The sequence below is a fragment of the Scyliorhinus canicula genome, chromosome 17 (genome assembly GCF_902713615.1).
Source record: "Scyliorhinus canicula chromosome 17, sScyCan1.1, whole genome shotgun sequence".
NCBI classification, from domain to species: domain Eukaryota; kingdom Metazoa; phylum Chordata; class Chondrichthyes; order Carcharhiniformes; family Scyliorhinidae; genus Scyliorhinus; species Scyliorhinus canicula.
In genome coordinates this window covers 35,330,894-35,352,515 of record NC_052162.1, presented here as the reverse complement: position 1 = coordinate 35,352,515, position 21,622 = coordinate 35,330,894, and the positions used below count along the sequence as shown (strand labels likewise).

The 21,622-nt window shown below is 43.3% G+C and overlaps 1 protein-coding gene across 5 annotated transcripts in view; it reads left to right on the top strand.

Moving 5' to 3' along the window:
• The first annotated feature begins 13,485 nt into the window (after positions 1-13,485).
• Positions 13,486-21,622, top strand: part of thoc2 (THO complex 2) — a 229,431-nt gene continuing 221,294 nt past the window's right edge. For 2 of the 5 annotated variants that reach the window (XR_005457727.1, XM_038775386.1), the window contains exon 1: positions 13,487-13,618. Coding sequence is in view for 3 of the 5 variants with exons in the window: in XM_038775386.1 (XP_038631314.1) it covers positions 13,554-13,618 (65 nt within the window). In the remaining 2 variants the exon portion in view is untranslated. Of the gene's footprint in view, positions 13,619-13,882; positions 13,902-19,655; positions 19,721-21,622 lie in introns of those variants that run through there. The other 3 variants (XM_038775383.1, XM_038775387.1, XM_038775385.1) reach the window with 3 other exon arrangements.

Sequence of the window (21,622 nt, the reverse complement as noted above, 5' to 3'; positions counted from 1 at the left end):
GAGGACCTGGGTTCGAATCCCGGCCCTGGGTCACTGTCCGTGTGGAGTTTGCACATTCTCCCCATATCTGTGTGGGTTTCACCCCCACAACCCAAAGATGTGCATGTTAGGTGGATTGGCCATGCTAAATTGTCCCTTAACTGTAAAAAAACAATTAATTGGGTACTCTAAATTTATTTTTTTGTAAATGTAAAAAAAGGTAGGGTGCTCTTTCCAAGTGCACCCGGTGCAGACTCGATGGGCCGATTTGATGTGCTGATTTAAAGATAACAAACACATCAACATCAAACAGCCCAGAAAGCGGCTCCAATGTTGTACAGTGTCATAACAGTAATATATCTTTTTTAAAAAACAACAAAAAAACCCCAACCGATTTTATAACTCCCACCTGCCCAACAAAAATCACCAACCCTAAACAAGAATAATAACCCCCCCCCCCCCCACTTCTAATCGCTGATGGTGAGTAATTCATCATTTTGCAAGATCAAAACATGCAGTTACAAGAATTTTACAACCACTGCAATTTTAACTATTATACAAAGGCTGTATCATCTTAACCCGCGGGACCTGCCATAGAAGGTTCAAAAGTTGAAGTCACAAAGTGATCGAAACATACAGAAAGAAGTGGCTTACACAAAAAGAAAATCTGCTGTTGTGTGCTGGCTGGGCCAGGCCATGGCTTCAGAATACATCACTCAATCATGTGAGGGCCGGTATCTGGCTGTGCTCTCTTGGGAGGGAGCCTCCAGGCAGCTACAGAGGTGGGAGATCCCCGTGTGGGAGTCCCGGTGGTCGGCCGTCATCGCTGTGCAGCCTGCCCCTAGCTCTGGTTGCCACCCGGCACTTAGCTGTACTGGAGTACGGGGCGCGGGGGCGCTCTTTCTTTTGTTGCCCGTTGTCTCTTGCGGTTCTCCCCTTACTTGCCCTGCGTTTTCCCTTGGTGCTTTCATCCCCCCATCCTGGCTCTTGCCCCCTCCCTTCCTCTCCCTTATTTTGTGACCTGTCCTGTGTCCACAACTCCACCCCCCTCCACCCCCCCCCCCCCCCCCCCCCCCCCCCACCCACCACCCCTTGCCTGACTGGGTGCTGGTTATGAACAGGTCTTGAAATGCGTTGGTGCGCAGCCTCCAAGTTTTGTGGAAGCCTTCCTCCGATCCTCAGATGGCATATTTTATTTTCTCTAGCCTAAGAAGTTCTGCCAGGTCGGGCAGCCTGTCTGCAGCCTTGGGTGCTGCTGGCGCTCGCCACTGAGCAGGAATCTCCGGCGGGTGATCAGGGAGGCAAAGGCCAGGGCGTCCGCCCCTCTTTACTCAGTAATAACGTGCTCATTGACGCTGAGTTTGGGGTCTGCCAGGGCTACTCAGCTCCTGACCTCATTCCAGCTTTGGTCCAAACATGGACCAAAGAACTGAACTCAAGAAGTGAGGTGAGAGTGATTGCCTTTGACATCTTGGCAGCATTTTGCCAAGTGTGATACCATGGAGCCTGAGTTAAACTGGAGTCAAGGGGAATTAGTGTGAAAACTCTCCATGGTTGAAGTTATACTGAACATAAAGGAAGTTAGTTGTGGTTATTGGAGGTCAATCATCGCAGTCCTGGGGCATTACTGTAGGAGTTCCTAAGGATGTGCCCTAGGCCAAACCATCTTTAGCAGCTTCATCAGCGACCTTCCCTTCGTCATAAGCGCAGAATTGGGAATGTTGGCTGATGCTTGCACAATGTTAAGCACAATTTGCGACCCTCAGATACTGAAGCAGTCAGAGTGATTATGCAGCAAGACTTGGGCAACATTCAGGCGTGGGTTATTAAATGGCACTCCACACAAGTGCCAGGCAATGACCACATTACCATCTCCCATGACATTCAATGGTATTACCACAGCTGAATTGCCCCACTATCAGCATCTTGGGGGTTACCATTCATCAGAAAATAAACTAGCCGTACAAATACTGTGGTTGCAAGAGCTGGTCAGAGGCTGGGAATTCTGCAGCAAGTAACTCGAGAGTTTAAATCCTGAAAGGCTGTCCAATGTCTACAAGGCACAAACTGGACGGGTTATACCAGGGCTGGACCAGAACTGATATCCTGGTGGAGTATTTGCTCGTGGTTGGGAAGGGTTTCAACTAAAATGGCAAGGGGCTGGGAACCTATGCAAGGAATCAGAGGAGGGAGAATCAAGGACAAGAATAAAAGACAGTTAGAGGAATACGAAAAGTGACAGGCAGAGAAATCAAGGGCCAGAATCAAATAGGGCAGGGCGGCACCAGTGGTTAGCACTGCTGCCTCATGGCACCGAGGACCCCGGTTCGATCTCGGCCCCGGGTCACTGTCTGTGTGGAGTTTGCACATTCTCCCAGTGTCTGCGTGGGTCTCACCCACACAACCCAAAAAGATGTGTAGGACAGGTGGATTGGTCACATTAAATTGCCCCTTAATTGGGAAAAAGAATTAGGTATTCGAAATTTACAAAACAAAAACAATTAATTGAGCGAAAATAGCGGGAAGAGGACAAGTAATTTTCAAAAGACAAGCCTTGAGACTTTGTGCCCTGATGCGTGGAACATTTGCAATAAAGTGGATGTATTAGTTGCGCAAATGGATATGAAATATTTCGGATTACAGAGACATGACTGCAGGATGACCAGGGGTGGGAACTGAACGTCGAGGAGTATTCAGTATTTTGGAAGGACACACAAAAAGCAAAAGGTGGTGAAGTTGCATAGCTGGTGCAAGAGCAAATTAACGCAAGTGTGAGGAAGGATATTAGCTGTGATGATGTGGTATCTGTATGGGTAGAGCTGAGAAACAATAAGGCACAAGAAACATTAGTGATGATTATGTACAGACCCCCAAACTGTAGTGATGTTGGAAATGGCATTAAACAGGAAATTAGAGATGGATGCAATAAAGGACCATCTGTAATTATGGGTGACTTTAAAAAATAAATAAATTCAGAGGACCCAATTATTTTTGTTCCAATTAAGGGGCAATTGCGCGTGGCCAATCGACATGACATGCACATCTTTGGGTTGTGGGCGTGAAACCCACGGAGACATGGGGAGAATGTGCAAACTCCACACGGACAGTGACCCAGGGCCGGATTGAACTCGAGTCCCCAGCGCCGTAGGCAGTGTCATGTGAGACTACCATTAAGAAATGGGTGTTTATTTTTAAAAAAAAAAATTTTTATTGAAAAATTTTGAATTTATACAACAACGAACCATAATAAAATACCAAAAATAACAATATTATTAGTAATCATAAACATTCGCCCCACCTCCATGAACAACACAGCATTTTAACAACAACGCAAATTAACACAATATTAAGTTCCATAATAGAAACTACAATAAGGAACACCCCCCCTCCCCCCCCGGGTTGCTGCTGCTATTGACCAAGATACCTATCTTTGAGCTAGGAAGTCAAGAAAAGGCTGCCATCGTTTATAGAACCCTTGTATTGATCCTCTCAGGGCAAATTTGACCCTTTCCAATTTTATAAATCCCGCCATGTCACTGATCCAGGTCTCCACACTTGGGGGCCTCGCATCCTTCCACAGCAGCAAGATCCTTCGTCGGGCTACTAGGGACGCAAAGGCCAAGACACCGGCCTCTTTCGCCTCCTGCACTCCCGGCTCTACCGCAACTCCAAAAATCGCGAGTCCCCACCCTGGTTTGACCCTTGATCCAACCACCCTCGACACAGTCCCCGCCACCCCCTTCCAGAATTCTTCCAGTGCTGGGCATGCCCAGAACATATGGGCGTGGTTCGCTGGACTCCCCGAACATCTGGTGCACCTGTCCTCACCCCCAAAGAACCTACTCATCCTAGTCCCGGACATGTGGGCCCGGTGCAGCACGTTAAATTGGATGAGACTAAGCCTCGCACATGAGGAGGAAGAGTTGACTCTCTCCAAGGCCTCCGCCCAAGTCCCGTCCTCCATCTGCTCCCCGAGTTCCTCCTCCCATTTAGCCTTCAGCTCCTCCACTGACGACTCCTCCACCTCCTGCATTACCTTATAGATGTCAGAAACCTTCCCCTCTCCGACCCACACCCCGAAAGCACTCTGTCCATCGTCCCCCGCGAGGGCAGCAAAGGGAATCCCTCTACCTGTCGCCTAGCAAACGCCTTTACCTGCAAGTATCTGAACATGTTCCCTTGGGGAAGCCCAAATTTATCTTCCAGTTCCCCCAGGCCCGCAAACCTCCCACCAATAAACAGGTTCCTCAATTTACTGATGCCCACCCTTTGTCACCCCCTAAATCCCCCATCCCTGTTCCCTGGGATGAACCGATGATTGCCACCCAATGGAGCTTCCATCGAGCCCCCTGTTTCCCCCCTATGCCGTCTCCAGTGTCCCCAGATTCTTGAAATGGGTGTTTATAAATGGGTGTGTATATAAATATCTGCAGTGAGAGTACCTTTAAGAAATGGGTGTTTATTACTGCAGTGATGTCAGAGAATGGGTGGAGCTGGGCTGTCTGTCAGCTTTTTATTTTTGTTTTTGTTTTTTTGCTGCAGGGTGGGTTTGGCTTCATTTTAGTTTTGGAGAAGCTGAAATCACAGCAGGATGTGTATGAATCTGTGGGACTACCCGCTGAAATACAATCGGATCAAGGATCGAATTTTACCTCAAGGTTATTCAAAGAAGTTATGGATAGCTTAGGAACAAAACAATTTAAATCAACTGCGTACCACCCAGAATCGCAGGAAGCGTTAGAAAGGTGGCATCAGACATTAAAGACAATGTTGAGGGCTTATTGTCAAGGTTATTCAGAGGATTGGATAAAGGAATTCTATTTGTACTGTTTGCAATTAGGGATGCACCTAATGAGTCAACCAAATTTAGTCCTTTTGAACTAATATTTGGTCATGAGGTAAGAGGACCACTTAAATTGATTAAAGAAAAATTGGTGACTGAGAAATCGGAAATTACATTATTGGATTACATGTCAAATTTTAGGGAATGATTAAATAGAGCAGGTGAATTGGCTGGACAACATTTAAAAGTTGCACAAAATGTGATGAAACGGGTGGCGGACAAGAAATCCAAAGTTCGTAGTTTTGCCAGTGGAGATAAAGTTTCAGTGTTGTTACCAGTGGCAGGTGAACCTTTGAAAGCAAGGTTTTGTGGACCTTATCAGATTGAAAGGAAATTAAGTGAGGTGAATTACATGGTAAAAACACCAGATAGAAGGAAGACTCACCGAGTGTGTCATGTGAATATGCTTAAAAGGTACTTTGAAAGGGAAGGAGAGAAAAAGGAGGAGGTTTTAATGATTCTAACTCAAAGTGACGAACCAAATCCAGATGACTGTGAATTTGACATACCTCAAATTAAATTGGAAAACGAGGATATTCTTAAAAATTGGGATAAATTGTTGAGTTACCTTCCAGAGCAAAAACGGACTGACCTGAAAGAGTTATTGATATCACATGGGCATATTTGTGGAGATAAATTGGGAAGTACTAAAATGGCTACACATGATGTAGATGTGGGAAATGCTGTTCCAATCAAACAACATCCATATAGTCTTAACCCTTTAAAATTGGCACAGGTTAACAAAATGGCATAATTGAAGTGGGTTGCAGCCAATGGAGTTCACCCATAGTGATGGTACCAAACCAAGACGGTACCCAATGGTTGTGTGTGGACTATAGAAAGGTTAATGCAGTCATAAGAACGGACTCTTATCCTATCTCATGTTTGAAGGATTGCATTGAGAAAGTGGGACAATTAGCTTTTATTTCCAAATTGGATTTACTTAAAGGTTACTGGCAGGTACCTTTATCCGAAAGGGGGAAGGAGATTTCAGCTTTTGTGACCCCAGATGGTATATACCAATTCAAAGTTATGCCCATTTGGCATGAAAAATGCCCCAGCCACATTTCAACGGTTCACTAACAAAGTTGGTTCAGGATTACCCAATTGTGCGGTATACATGACGATCTGGTAGATTCAGTCAGGCATGGACAGAACATTTGTAACATCTGATGGCGTTCTTCGATTGACTTCAGGAGGCGGGTTTGGTGATAAACCTAGCCAAAAGTGAATTTGGAAAAGCCCAAGTCACTTTCCTTGAGGAGTTTTTGATACCCTCAAGATGAAGGGAAATAATGCGATTTCTTGGCAGGAGTACTGGATTTGGTACTGGGTAATGAACCGGGCCAAGTATTAGATTTGTTTGTGGGAGAGCACTTTGGAGATAGTTACCACAATTCGGTGTCTTTCACTATTGCAATGGAGAGGGATAGGGCCATACGGCAGGGCAAGGTTTATAATTGGGGGAGGGGTAATTATGATGCGATTAGGCAAGAATTAAGGAGCATAAGATGGGAACAGAAACTGTCAGGGAAAGGCACAAATGAAAAGTGGAGCTTGCTCAAGGAACAAATACTGCGTGTCCTGATTAGGTATGTCCCTGTCAGGCAGGGAGGAAATGACATGGTTCACAAAAGAGGTTGAATGTCTTGTCAAGAGAAAAAAGGAAGCGTATGTAAGGATGAGAAAACAAGGTTCAGTTGGGACGCTTGAGGGTTACAAGATAGCAAGGAATGAGCTAAAAAAAAAAGGGCTCAGGAGAGCTAGGAGGGGGCATGAGAAGTTCTTGGCGGGTCGGATCAAGGAAAACCCCAAGGCTTTTCACTCTTATGTGAGAAATAAAAGAATGACCAGGGTGAGGTTAGGGGTGGCCAAGGACAGTAGTGGGAACTAGTGCATGGAGTCAGAAGAAATAGGAGAGGCGTTGAATGAATACTTTTCTTCAGTGTTCACCAAGGAGAGGGGCCATGTTTTTGAGGATGAGAGTGTGATATAGGCGGGTAGGCTGGAGGAGGTAGATGTTCTGAGGATGGATGTATTAGCAATTTTGAAAAAGCTGAGGATCGACAAGTCCCCTGGGCCAGATGGGATATATCCAAGGAACTTTGGGAGGCAAGGGATGAGATTGCAGAGTCTTTGGCTTTGATCTTTGGGTCCTCACTGTCCACGGGGATAGTGCCAGAGGGCTGGAGAGTGGCGAATGTTGTTCCTCTGTTTAAGAAATGGAATAGGAATGACCCTGGTAATTATATGCCAGTTAGTCTTACTTCGGTGGTCGGTAAGTCAATGGAAAAGGTACTGGAGGATAGGATTTATGACCATTTGGAAAGAGGCAGCTTAATCCGGGATAGTCAACACGGATTCGTGAAGGGTAAGTCTTGTCTCACAAATTTGATTGAATTCTTTGAGGAGGTTACTAAGTGCGTAGATGAAGGTAGACCAGTTGATGTCGGAGACATGGATTTTAGTCAGGTATTTGATAAGGTTCCCCATGGTCGGCTCATGAAGAAAGTAAGGAGGTGTGGGATAGAGGGAAATTTGGCCAATTGGATAAGTAACTGGCTATCACATAGAAGACAGAGGATGGAAATTTTTCAGACTGGAGGCCAGTTACCAGCGGTGTTTCACAGGGATCAGTGCTGGGTCCTCTGCTATTTGTGATTTTTATCAATGACTAGGAGGAGGGGGCTGAAGGGTGGGTCAGTAAATTGCTGATGACACCAAGATTGAAATTGAAAATTGCTTATTGTCACAAGTAGGCTTCAAATGAAGTTACTGTGAAAAGCCCCTAGTCACCACATTCCGGCGCCTGTTCGGGGAGGCTGATACGGGAATCGAACCGTGCTGCTGGCCTGCTTTAAAAGCCAGCGATTTAGTAGTGTGCTAAACAGCCCCTATATAGTGGATGAGGTGGAGGGCTGTTGTAGGTTGCAAAGAGACATTGATAGGATGCAGAGCTGGTCCGGAAAATGGCAGATGGAGTTTAACCCTGATAAGTGCAAGGTGATTCATTTTGGTAGAAAAAATTTGAATGCGGATTACAGGGTCAAAGGCAGGGTTCTGAGGAATGTGGAGGAACAGAGAGATCTTGGGGTTCATGTCCACAGATCTCTGAAGGTTGCCACTCAAGTGGATAGAGCCTTGAAGAGGGCCTGTAGAGTGTTAGCGTTTATTAACAGGGGTCTTCAGTTTAAGAGCCGCGGGGTTATGCTGCAACTGTACATGACCCTGGTGAGACCACATTTGGAGTATTGTGTACAGATCTGGTCACCTCATTATAGGAAGGATGTGGAAGCATTGGAAAGGGTGCAAAGGAGATTCACCAGGATGCTGCCAGGTTTGCAGGATAGGTCTTATGAGGAAAGGTTGAGGGAGCTAGGGCTTTTCTCTTTGGAGCGGAGGAGGATGAGAGGCGACTTAACAGAGGTTTATAAGATGATGAGGGGGATAGATAGGGTGGACATTCAGATACTATTTCCTCGGGTGGATGTAGCTGTCACAAGGGGGCATAACTATAAGATTCAGGGTGGGAGATATAGGGGGAATATCCGAGGTAGGTTCTTTAGGGTGTGGAATGGACTGCCTGCTGTGATAGTGGAGTCGGACACTTTAGGAACTTTCAAGCGGTTATTGGATAGGCACATGGAGCACACCAGAATGACAGGGAGTGGAATAGCTTGATCTTGGTTTCGGACAAAGCTCGGCACAACATCGAGGGCCGAAGAACGTTTTGTTCTGTGCTGTACTGTTCTATGTTCTATGAGTGGATTTGCTCGATCATTTGTGCAAACGTTTTGTAGCGTGATAGCGCCATTGATGGACTTGCTGATCAAACGTCGAAAATTTCAATGGACAGCGGACTTTCAACAGGCATTTGAGTGTCTGAAAGCTGTGATAGCCAATGCTCCTGTGTTGGAGAATTACAAGGGACTCTGCGATCAGATTGAACTAAAGTATCTGACTTTAAAGAGAAATGCTGAGGCGTAGAGAAATGGACAGATCGTGCAGAGACCTTCTTGTTCAAAGAGACTGTCAAATGAGAAGGATTTCAGTTGGAGGAAGAAGAAAAAAAATGGACTATATTATTTTACCTGTTTGCGTGTGCATTTCTTCAAGGATTGTGAAAAGGTGAAAAATAAACCATCTTGAAGTTGATGGTTTATTTTTTTTTCTTGGGGGGAGGTGTCATTAAAGGTTACTGGCAGGTACCTTTATCTGAAAGGGCGAAGGATATTTCAGCTTTTGTGACTCAAAGTTGTGCCATTTGGCATGAAAATGTATGTACATGTGGGTATATACATATCTGTAGTGAGAGTATCTTTAAGAAATGAGTGTTTACTACTGCAGTAATGTCAGAGAGGTCAGCCCAGGGTGGAGCTGGGCTGTCTGTCAGCTTTTTACTTTCGTTTTTGAGCAGGCTGCAGGGTGTGTTTTAGTTTTGTTTTCAGTGTTGGAGCTGAAGCTAGATCAAGTAGGTGTACTGCTGTTCTCTCTGCCATCAAAAGACTATCTCCTGGTCATTTGATGAATTCAGAATTATAAAAGTTTTCAGTAGTGACTTTAACCTGATGGGCTTCTGATAAAGGTTTTGTTTTTAAGTCGTATGGATGTTAAAAAGGAAAGCTTAAAGGTTTACTTAGTGTCTTTGGGGGTTGTATTTGAATTGATGATTGCTAAGATGTTCACTGTATGTTTCAAAAGGTTAACTTGAGTTCATAGAATAAACACTGTTTTGCTTTAAAAAATACTTTCCCATTTCTGCTGTACCACGTCTGTAGAGTGGGCCGTGTGCTCCCAATACCACAATCTAGTAAAAGTTGTCGGTTAGGTGAACTCCATGATACACTTTAGGGTTCTCTAAACCCTGGTTCAAAACAATATGTGGCGGAGGGAGTGAATGTTTGTGGATGCGGTGCCAATCATTCACCTGCTTTTCCTGGATAGTGTCAAGCTTCTTGAGTGTTGGAGCTGCACTCATCCAGGCAAGTGGAGAATATTCCAGAACATTCCTCCTGACATGTTCCTTGCAGACAGATGGCTAGTCCACTTCAGTTTCTGGTCAGGGGGCAGCAGGGTAGCATGGTGGTTAGCATAAATGCTTCACAGCTCCAGGGTCCCAGGTTCGATTCCCGGCTGGGTCACTGTCTGTGTGGAGTCTGCACGTCCTCCCCGTGTGCGTGGGTTTCCTCCGGGTGCTCCGGTTTCCTCCCACAGTCCAAAGATGTGCGGGTTAGGTGGATTGGCCATGCTAAATTGCCCGTAGTGTCCTAATAAAAGTAAGGTTAAGGGAGGGGGTTGTTGGGTTACGGGTATAGGGTGGATACGTGGGTTTGAGTAGGGTGATCATGGCTTGGCACAGGGTGATCATGGCTCGGCACAACATTGAGGGCCGAAGGGCCTGTTCTGTGCTGTACTGTTCTATATGTTCTCTGGTCAATGGTCACCCTGAGGATGTTGACAGTGGGGGATTCAGCAATGGTAATGCCATTGAATGTCGTGGAGTGATGACTAGATTCTATCTTGTTTTGAGATGGTCATTGCCTGGTATTGTGTGGAGCGAATATTACTTGCCACTTGTCAGCCCAAACCTGGATTAGGTGCAGATCTTGCTGCACTTGGACATGGACTGATTCAGCATCTGCGAATGGTGCTGAACATTGTGCAATCAGCAGTGAACATCCCACTTCTGATCTTCCGATGGATGAAGGAAGATGATTGACATCATCTTTCTAAATCCTATCTTGTTCCTTTCCAAACTCATATGACTGCTGCCTGACTTACTCCAGCCTGGCCTGGCAACTTGTTGTTCATCATACAGCACAGAAGGGGACTGTCATACATGTGTTGTCCAATTAGCCCAATCCCTGCTTTTTCTCCGTAACCCTACACACTCTTCCTTCTCAGAAAACAATCTGATTTCCTTGTGTATACTTCATTGAATTTCCTCCACCACACTCTCAGGCAGTGCATCCGAAATCCGAACCGTTTTCTGCATGAAAACAGATTTCCTCACACAACTTTTGCTTCTTTTACGAATTACTTTAAATCTGTGTCCTCTTGTTCTCGATCCTTTCACGAGTGTGAACAGTGTCTTCTTATCTGCTCTATCCAGACCTCTCATGATTTTGAATATATTCACCAAATCTCCTCTCAGCCTTCTTTTCTCCAAGAAAACCTGTCCTAACTTCTCCAATCTATCTTCCAACTGAAGTTCCTCATTCCTGGAGTCATTATCATGAATCTTTCTGCACCCTCTCTCATGCCGTCACATCCTTCCTAAAATGCTGCGTCCAGAACTGGACACAATACTTCTACCAAGGTCAACTAGTGACTTGCACAAGTTCAACATATTTGTACTTTATGCCCTGATTAATAAAGCCGAGGTTGTTGCATGCTTCTTTAATTGCTCTCTCAACAGGTCATGCCACATTTAATGACTTATGCACATTTACGCCCAGGTCCCTTTGCTCCTGCACCCCTTTCGAGTTGTACCGTCCATTTTATATTGTCTCTCCATGTTCTTCATAACAAAATTAATCACTTCACATTTCTCTGCATTGAACTTCATCTGCCACCAGCCAGCCTATTTCACCAACTTGTCTATGTTCTTTTGAAGCTCTACATTGTCCACCTCACAGTTTAAAATGCTCATAAGTTTTGTATCATCTGCAAACTTTGAAACTGTGCCTTGTACACCAATGTCTAGATCATTGATATTTATCAGGGAAAGTGAGGGTCCCAACACTGACCCCTGGGGAACTCCACTAGAAAATCTCTCTCCTGCACTGAAAACATCCATTAGCCACTATCCTTTCGCTGATCCAACTTCATGTCAATGTTGCTTCTGTTCCTTTCATTTAATAAGCTTAATAACTGTGCTCACAAATCTGTTGTGCGACACTGTATTCAACACTTTTTGGATCCAAGTCCACTTTCACAGTATTGCCCTGATCAACCTCTGTTCCCTCTTCAAAAAACTCCAGCAAGTTAGTTAAACATGATTTTCCATGAAGAAATTCATGCTGGCTTTCCTTAATTAACTCACATCTGTCCATGTGACTGTCAATTTTTTTCTCCAAATTATTGTTTCTGAAAGTATACCCATTATGAAGTTCACCTTTCCAAGTGCAAAATACTATGGATGCTGGGAATCTGAAATAAAAACAGTAAATGCTGAATAAACTCAGCAGGTCTGGCAGCATCTGTGGCGTGAGAAACACGGTTAATGTTTTGAGTCTGTTTGATCCTTCAAGTTAGAAGGGTCATGTGGACTCAAAACATTGACAGTTTCTCTGTCCACAGATGTTTCCAGACCTGCTGAGTTTATCTCATACTTTCTGCTTTCATTTCACCTTTCTAAGACCTTGATAACCTCATCTCTCTCATATAACAGGAGTTGGGGAAATACAGAAAATCCCCATACCAATTAGTCTAATTCACCTTAGAATGTGCCTACTTAATTATTTCCCCATAGAGAGAATACCCTTGAAATGGTATCAAAGTTGCAGTTACATACTGAACCTTGCAGTATCCCAAATTGCTTCCCTCTCAGCAAACCTGGAGAAATGAAAAAGATACTGCTGGCCAAGGTTGACAAATGTAATTAAAAATAGATGCTTGCGCCATCTTCACATGACATGCCCTCACTCCAGCCATCAGTCCACCAACACGTCCATCCTTTCAACGCACTGTCTTCCTACACCAACTGGAAAGCAAAAAGACTCATTACCCAATTGGATTGTACTTTAGCTTGGCCAATCCACATAGCCTGCACATCTTTAGGTTGTGGGGGCGAAACCCACGCAAACAAGGGGAGAACGTGCAAACTCCACACGGACAGTGACCCAGAGCCGGGAGCGAACCTAGGACCTTGGCGCCGTGAGGCATCAGGGGTAACCCACTGCGCCACCGTGCTGCCTTCCACTTGGATTGTACTTGAGTCAATAGCCAAACAGCCTTTTACCCACACCTCCATCTCCTCTAATTTCAAAACTGTTAATTATTTAAGACAAAATTAGATTACCCATTTATTTTTCCAAAAGGAACAATTTAGTGTGGCCTGTGCATCTTTGGGTTGTGGGGGTGAGACCCACGCAGACACGGGGCGAATGTGCAAACTCTACACAGACTGTGAGAAGTCTTACAACACCAGGTTAAAGTCCAACAGGTTTGTTTCAAACACGAGCTTTCGGAGCACAGCTCCTTCCTCAGGTGTTGTAAGACTTCTTAATGTGCTCATCCCAGTCCAACGCCAGCATCTCCACACTATGGCGGCACGGACTGTGACCCAGGGCCAGGATCGAATCTGGGTGGTCGGTGCCGTGAGGCAGCAGTGCTAACCACTGCTCCACTGTGCTGCTCATTTAATACTTTTATATTTGCCAAAGAGAACCCCTTCATTTTCAATACTTTTGCATTTGGCAAAGCGAAAGGTCCAAAAGAAACTGACAAAAAAAAACTGTATTTTTTTAACGTTGCGACGATTTTTTTCCCCACAGGGTTGCACAGCAGCGCCCAGGAGATTGATGTCCAATTGCTGCCGACTCCAGGCCGATCCTTGGACGGCTGGTAAGCGGACAAGCACATCCAGCGCTCCAACACTGACGCCCCCTCCACCAACAATTGGCTTGCCCTCAGACCTCCCAGCATGCAGCGGCAGCATTGACCTGTGACCCCGCAGCTTACCGGGCGATACATCCGGGCTATTAATGCAGAATGGTGTGCAGCTAAGATGGCGGTGATGGTGTTCCATGGCGACTGGTTGAAGAATTGGGAGAAAGGGGGCAAATCCGATTTGTAAGTTGGTCGCTTTAAAAGAAAAAGGACCCCGTGAGCGCGCAGTCGGTCCGGAAAATCTGTACTTTCGAGCAGGCAGAGTGTAAAACCCGATCGGGCCGCAAAATCAAATCGCGTAGCCCCTTGTGTGTGAGCTTTGTGTAATTTTACATAATGTAAAAAAAAACGCGGTGGCGTTTACTTCGGCGACGGCCTAATGTTTTAATCCAGCAAAGGCTCAGAGCAAACGTGACCTTTTCTTGTCCGATATCTGAGAATATTGTGGCCCTTGTGAAGCTTGATTGTAAGTTGTCAAATTTTATTTTTGGCTTGAAAAGTAACCAGACAAATGTATTCTTTTAGACAGTAAATAAGCTTCTAATCTCATTTTTTTTTAATTTACAAAAATGCTGAATGTGTTATTTCTTTGTCATCAAGGTAAGTAATGGAGTCTAAATTTAGGTTGAAAGTGACAATACATTCATACTATTCAGCTCATGACCAATTCATGAAGGAAAATAGTGATTACTGTTAAATTATTTTGCAGCAGATTTCATATTATACAAAGTATTATTGTAGCTGAGTTAAAATTATTACATACCCTAATTGTAAACCTAAATGTGCACTTTGGCTAAAATTTATATCATGTAAAGTGATTTTAGTTTCATCCAATCCTGCCTGAGGTTAGGGTTGGTGGAGCCCAAACTGACTTCCGAGTACTGTGGAGCAAGACTTCTTCCAGAAAGTTATGATCTGTTTTGCTGCATTGTCAGGCTTGGCCTGATTTAGAATTCTGCCTGTGATTATGCTAACTGGACTGGCTATTGTAGCAAAACAAAAGCTCATTTACATCCAGCCTTGGTTAGAGTGAAAATGGGGTACTTGTATTTTATATCTCAATTTGTTTATTTTATATTTGAACAATTATGATTGGTGAAATCGGGGTGGCACAGTGGTTAGCACTGTTGCTTCTCGACACTGAAGACCCGGGTTCGATCCGGGACCCGGGTTACTCTCCATGTGGAGTTTGCACATTCTCCCCGTGTCTGCGTAGATCTCACCGAACAACCTAAAGACGTGCAGGGTAGGTGGACAGGCCATGCTAAATTGTCCCTCAATGGCGAAAAAATGAATTGGGTACTTTAAATTTATTTTAAACAAGTGATTGGTGACATTTCTAATCTTAACATTTAAATGCTGTTACTTGTCAAGTGATAAACTGAAGTATTCTGAAATTACAAAGAAAATGCCACAGGAGAGCATCTTCAAACTCATTTTTAACAAAAGTTGGTGTTTCAGTTTGTGGATCATTTTACAAATAGTATTGGTATCATCTTTAGAACCATGTACGTTTGTCTAAATATCTTTGGAAACTTCAAGTTTGGAATGGTACAGAATAGAATTCTACTTTAATATTTTCTCTGGACTCGGGCGGGGGGGGGGGGGGGGGGGCATGGCGGCGTAGTGGTTTGCACATTTGCCTCACGGTTCGATTCTGGCCCCGAGTCACTGTGTCGAGTTTGCACATTCTCTCCGTGTCTGCGTGGGTCTCACCCCCACAACCCAAAGATGTGCAGGGTAGGTGGATTGGCCACGCTAAATTTCCCCTTAATTGGGAAAAATTAAAAACATTTTAAAGGAAAAAAAAAGGTTTTCTATGGTCTATAAAGTACACATAAATATATACATGTCAGCAAGAAAGCATATACTATGGATGTAGTAACAACTCCACCAATTGATGTAGTGCCTTTACTGTGAAGAACCAACCCACCGCATTTTGGAACAAAATATGACCAAACTAAATGAGGCAATCTTAGGTGAGAAGATCAAAAGCTTGGTCAAAGAGGTGGTTTTTAGCATCTAAAAGGAGACAAATGAGTTGGATCGGTGTTGGGAGGGAATTCCAGATGCGGAGGCTTGGGACAGATGAAGGCACAACACCAATGGTGGAACAGTTATGATTGGGAATGCACAAGAGACCAAAATTAGAGGAGCAGATATCTCGGAGTGTTGTTAGGAGATGACAGAGATAGGGAGGCGCAAGGCTATGAAGGGATCTGAAGACAAGGGTGTGAATTTTAAAATCAAAATTTTGCCTGACCTAGGGTAATGGAACTTGCAGCGCATTAAGACTGGGCAGACAAATTTTGGATGATCTCAAGTTTATGGAGTGTTGAGTGTGGGAGACAAGCCAGAGTGTGTTGAGGTGTCGAGGTTAGAGATAACATAGGCATGGATGAAAGTTCCAGAAAAGATGAGCTGAGACTGGGCGAAGTTGAGTCATATTGCAGGTGAAAATAGATGATCTCAGAGATAACACAAATGTGAGTTTGGAAGCTTACATCAGGAGCAAATCTGACAGTACATTGGTTCTTGTGAATATGGGAATAAATTTCGCAGTTGACAACATTTATGGACATCAAGAAAGAGAGATTGTGGTGGCACATGGCCCAGTGGTTAGCATTGCTGCCTGCAGTGCTGAGGACCCGGGCTCCACTCCTGGCCTTGGATCACTGTCCGTGTGGAGTGTACACATTCTCCTCGTGTCTGTGTGGGTTTCACCCCCAAATCCCAAAGATGTGCAGGTTAGGTGGATTGGCCATGCTAAATTGCCCCTTAATTGGTAAAACAAATGATTGGTCCTCTGAATTTATTATAAATAAAATATAGAGATATTGGAGATAGGATAGTAGTTTGCAAGGATGGTGTGTGTTTTTTTAAGGGAAATGTGATGACAGCAGATTTAAAGGAGGCAGGGACAGCACTTGAAGACTGAGAGCCATTCACAATATTAAATAACAGAGACCTGGAGGGAAGGTTGGGTGATCAGTTTAGTGGAAATAGGGTCAAAAGAGCAGGAGGTGGGTCTCATGGACAAGATGTGTTCAGAGAAGGCAGGAGGGAAGTTAGGAGAGAAATTAGAAGAAGTTGAAAGTTCAGGGCTGGGGCACAGGGCAGCAGTAAAATAAGTTTAACCAGATTAAGAGCTCTGTTAAGAGGATAAGGATTTGGCCTTTTCTAAAATATGGTTGTCACAAAATCTGCATTATAGCAATCGTACTTTTCCTGTTGTAGTTACTTTGGTAATGTGACTGATAAAATACCCTTTTCATTCTTAGATATGTCTTCATTCATTCAATCATTTCATTTTACAACGCAGAAGTTCATTCAGTACTTTCTCTTTGAAAGAGCAGCCCAATTTAGTTTCACACCCTAGCTTTCCTCTATAATCCTGCAAGTTAGTCCTTATCAACTATATATCAAATTTTAAAAGCTCTTAAGGAATCTAGGTGGTGCATTCCAAATCATAACAATCCTTCATGTAGAAAAAAACACTCCTCATTTGACCTCTTGTTCAGTTGACAATTATTTTAAATCCAAGTCTTTTGGTTACCGAGTCACTTGCCAGAGAAAACAGTTTATTGCTATGCACTCCTTTTAAAAACTCATTTCCATTAGGTCCCTCTATTCTCTGCTTCAAGACTACAAAGTTGAGTGACTGTGTTACTGGACTAGACTAAGCGCCCGGACTGATTCAAAGGCACAAGTTTAAAGCCCACCATGGCAGCTGGACAATTTAAATTCAATTAATTAAATAACTCTAGCATTAAAAAGCAAGTATCAGTCAGGGTGACTCAACTAGCATATGATTGTATTAAAAACAATCTGGTTCACCTAATGTTCTCTTGGGAAGTAAAGCTGTGTTTTTACCTCGTTTGACCTATACGTTCTTTCAGACCAATAGCAATGTGGTTGACTCTTGACTGTCCTCTGAAATAAAAAAATGAGAAATAGGAACACAAATAGACTACACAACCTTTTGAGCCTGCTCCGTCATTCAATACGATCATGGCTTATCCTTGGTTTCTACCACACTATCCTGTCCTCTCTTCATGTCCCTTGATTCCCTGAGAGACTAAAAGTCTGTCTATCTCAACCTTAAATATATTCAATAATGAAGCATTCACAACCCTTGGGTAGAGAATTCAAAAGAGTCTTAAATGAGCGGCCCCATTTCCTTGTACTGTTCCCCAGTGTTCTCGATTCCCCAGCCAGGGGAACAGCATCTTATTATCTAGGTTGTCAAATTCCTTCCTAATTTTGTATGTTTCATTGAGACCACTTCTCTTTTTCTTTAAATTTAGAGTACCCAATTCATTTTTTCCAATTAAGGGGCAATTTAGCATGTTCAATTCACCTGCCTTGCACATCTTTGGGTTGTGGGGGCGAAACCCACGCAAACGCGGGGAGAATGTGCAAACTCCACACGGACAGTGACCCGGAGCTGCGATCGAACCTGGGATTCGGCACCATGAGACTGCAGTGCTACCATTGCGCCACCGTGCTGCCCTCCTCTTTCTTTTAAAGCTTGGTGAATATAGAGCTAATTTACTCAGCCTGCCAGCATAAAACAACACCTCATCCCAATCTGGTGAACCTTTCTTGTATTGTCTCCATTGAAAGTATATCCTTCCTCAAATATGGAGTCAGATGGCATGATGGTGCAGTGGTTAGCACTGTTTCCTCATGGCTCTGCAGGCCTGGGATCCTGGCCCCAGGTCACTGTCCGTGTGGTGCTTGCATATTTTCCCCGTTTCTGCATGGGTCTCATCCCCACAACCCAGAGATATGCCAGGTATGTGGATTGGCCATGCTAAATTGCCCCTTAATTGGGGGGAAAAAATTAAATATGAAGACCAAAACTCCAAGCACTGTTCCAGGCATCTCCTCCCCAAAGCCCATAATTGAACTTGGCCAGCCACTTAGTGTATTTAATAGGTGACTCACAACCACTTTCTCATGCAATTTTAGATTGGCAATAAATCCCCCTGAGCCACATCCCGTGAATTAATAAATATAAAAATATTCCAGTTTCTCCAATCTCTCCACATAACTAACTTCACTCATTCTTTGGAAATTTTCTTTTTACCCTGGGTTGTCCAAAAGCAAAAAGGAGTAAAGTCAGTTAATTGGATGATTTATTTAACTGGGCTTTAGAGTTTAAAATTTGATTAAATATATTTCCATTTAATGAATTAAATTTGTCAGGCATAATTGTTTGGTAAATATTTGTGCTTTACTGGACTGATATATTGAAGTTGATTGTAAATTTTAGATGGAAAAACAGCAAATTCATGTCCTTTCAGTACTTCCCCTTCTTCACAGTGCAGACTTTAAGGGAGCCTAAATAATCAGTTTTCCAAGATGATGATTGCAATTACAACTGCATGAGAATATGTATACTTGTCTTTAAAATTATCACCAAAATTTCAATATTTCTACTTGTTCCTGAGAATAGCGGTGAATCTTTTGCATGAGTCCTTCAATTGTTCTGAATTGTACTGGTGCCATCAGTTTTGTGGGATCTTCATATCTGCATTTAATTACAAATTAGCATGTTTATGTAATCGACGGATTATCATCTAGTTCAAATCTTGATGACTAAGCGTCTGTGCATGACTTAATTTCAATTTAAGTAACAGCTTATGGTACCAAAGTTGTTCTCTGTTGGATTCGCTACAGCTTTTTGGTGATACTTTTGAGTGACATGAGGCAATAGAAATGATGTTCGTTAAAGGGGCTACAAGTTCAGCATGGTGAGAACGTTTTACTCCTGGTGCTCATTTTTCAAATTGGAAAATACAAGGTTTTTAAAAAATTGTCCCAATGAAACCACACTTAATGCTGGGTACTCTTGAGTTCTTAGCCTATTAAGTATTTTCTGAAATCCTGCTGAGCTTAGGGATATATGATGTGAAGGGAGGCCTGATCTTGTATGCTAGAAAAGCCAATTAAAACAAACATTGGTTCCAGCTTTATCTTTCTGAAATACACGAATAGTGTGTGTGAGAAATAATGTTTCCTGGATTTGTCAATTCCACCAAACCAAAACATGAGTGACTGAACATTGGCCACCCTGCACTTGCTTCCACCTCGAGACATCATTTTTATTGCTGCATGTTACTCAAAAGTGCAACAGAGAAACTGTGGCCAATTTAATAGAGGATAACTTGTTCATATAATTCTTGTTCCATAAAACACACTGATACTTGAATTAAAACTGAATCTTGCAATGGCTGAGAGGAATCAATCTGCATTCAGTCAGCAGTTTAGGATTGGAAGGTAATCCATTGATATTACACACACTGCTTTTCGATCCCAGCTCCGGGTCACTGTCCGCGTGGAGTTTGCACATTCTCCCCATATTTGCTTGGGTCTCACCCCACAATCCAAAGATGTGAAGGATAGGTGAATTGGCAGTGTTTAATTGCCCCTTAATTGGGGAAAAAAAAAGTATTGGATACTACTAAATTAAGAAAAGAACACATTGCTTATCATTTTCTATAAAAGCCCAGGGCGGCACGGTGGTGCAGTGGTTAGCACTGCTGCCTCACGGCACTGAGGACCTGTGTTCGATCCTGACCCCAGGACACGGACCGTGTGGAGTTTGCACATTGTCTGTGTGGGTGTCACCAGCACAACCTAAAAAGATGTGCGGGGTAGGAGAATTGGCCACATAAATTTTCCCTTAATTGGACAAAAAATTGGGTACTCTAAATTTTTTTTTTTTTAATTGTATTAAAAATCTGAATATTTTCTCCAAGATTGAATTGCTTTAGTGGTTTATTCCTGTGGCAGCAATCAGTCAGGATGTGATGTTTAGCCTGCTGGAAACAGTCTTACAAAAAAATGCTAGAAAAATAACTTGAAACCTTCATGACTTTTGGTACAATTTAATAAAGTAAACAATTTCTCATTCCTAACCTGAAATTCATGTTCTACTACTACTGTGGTAGCAAAATTTTCATTTTTAATCTTGTCTCTTAAGTTTACAATTTCCTCTAATTATCCAGCATGGTAAATTTTGTATCAAAATTCGAGCAAAATTGGAAATGAGGATGTGCAGGAGAGAGGGCTTCAGATTCTTGGGGTGTTAGTGCAAGTTCTGGGGAAGGTAGCAAACATTCAAAAGGGACAGGTTGTACCTCAACGATTCGGACCAGTGTCCTTGCAGGGAGGTTAGGGGGGTTTAAACTAGTTGACAGGACATAAGTGCCAGCATATACAAGTAGAAAAAAATATTGTGCATCAAATGGGCGGGACCAGAGATGGGAGTATTTCCATAGGAGTCAATGAAGAAGGACTATGAGGAATCCAAAGAGAGGTTTATAATGCATTTATGTAAATATATTGGTAAGGCGTAAGCACAAATAGTCATGTGGGAATATGATATGGAGACAACGTAAATGTTGCTTAACCATGGTGAGGGCCGATCACTTAATATTCAAGGATATAAAGTGTTTAGAAAAGAGGATCTGGGCTGACAGTACTGGTCAGGGAAGGTATTGTAATGTTTGAAAGAGGGAATGTCCTTTGGCAAGGACAAACCCATTTGTTCAGAGACAAAAAGAATGTGATCGTGCTATGAGGGTATTCTGTAAGCCTCAATAGTGGGAGAGAGAGAGAGATAGATAGAGGAGCAAATCTGCAGGGAAATCGCAGATGCGCAAGAACTATACAGCGGCAAACTTTAGTGACCCAAACATTGATTGGGATAGTGCTAAAGAGCAAGGAAGGGGGAAATTCTGAAAGGTGATCAGGAGAACTTCCTTGATTGCTGTACTCTTGGTCCAGTTAGAAAGCAGGCATTGTGAAATATGGTGAAGGAAATGAGGTGACCATGTGCACTTCACCCAACGTTTAGACAAGTAATGCAGAAGGGCAAGGAACAATCTAAATTTTCATCACATGAGAGGGGATCTAGCCAGGATAAAATTGAACCAAAGGTTGACGGGAAAACCTATAACAGAACAATGGGTGATCATTAAGGAGGAGTTATTTCAGGTACAGATTCTGTACAGTCCAACAAGAGTGCAAGGTCGAGGAACCATAGCCCCTTGTGTAATGAGGGTGTTAGAAAATATGGTGAAACAACAGAAAGTGCCTGATGCGTGTCAGATGAATTCTTTGAGTGAGTATCAGATCAAATGCAGTAGATTGACGAGGGACAAGAGGAAAATAACA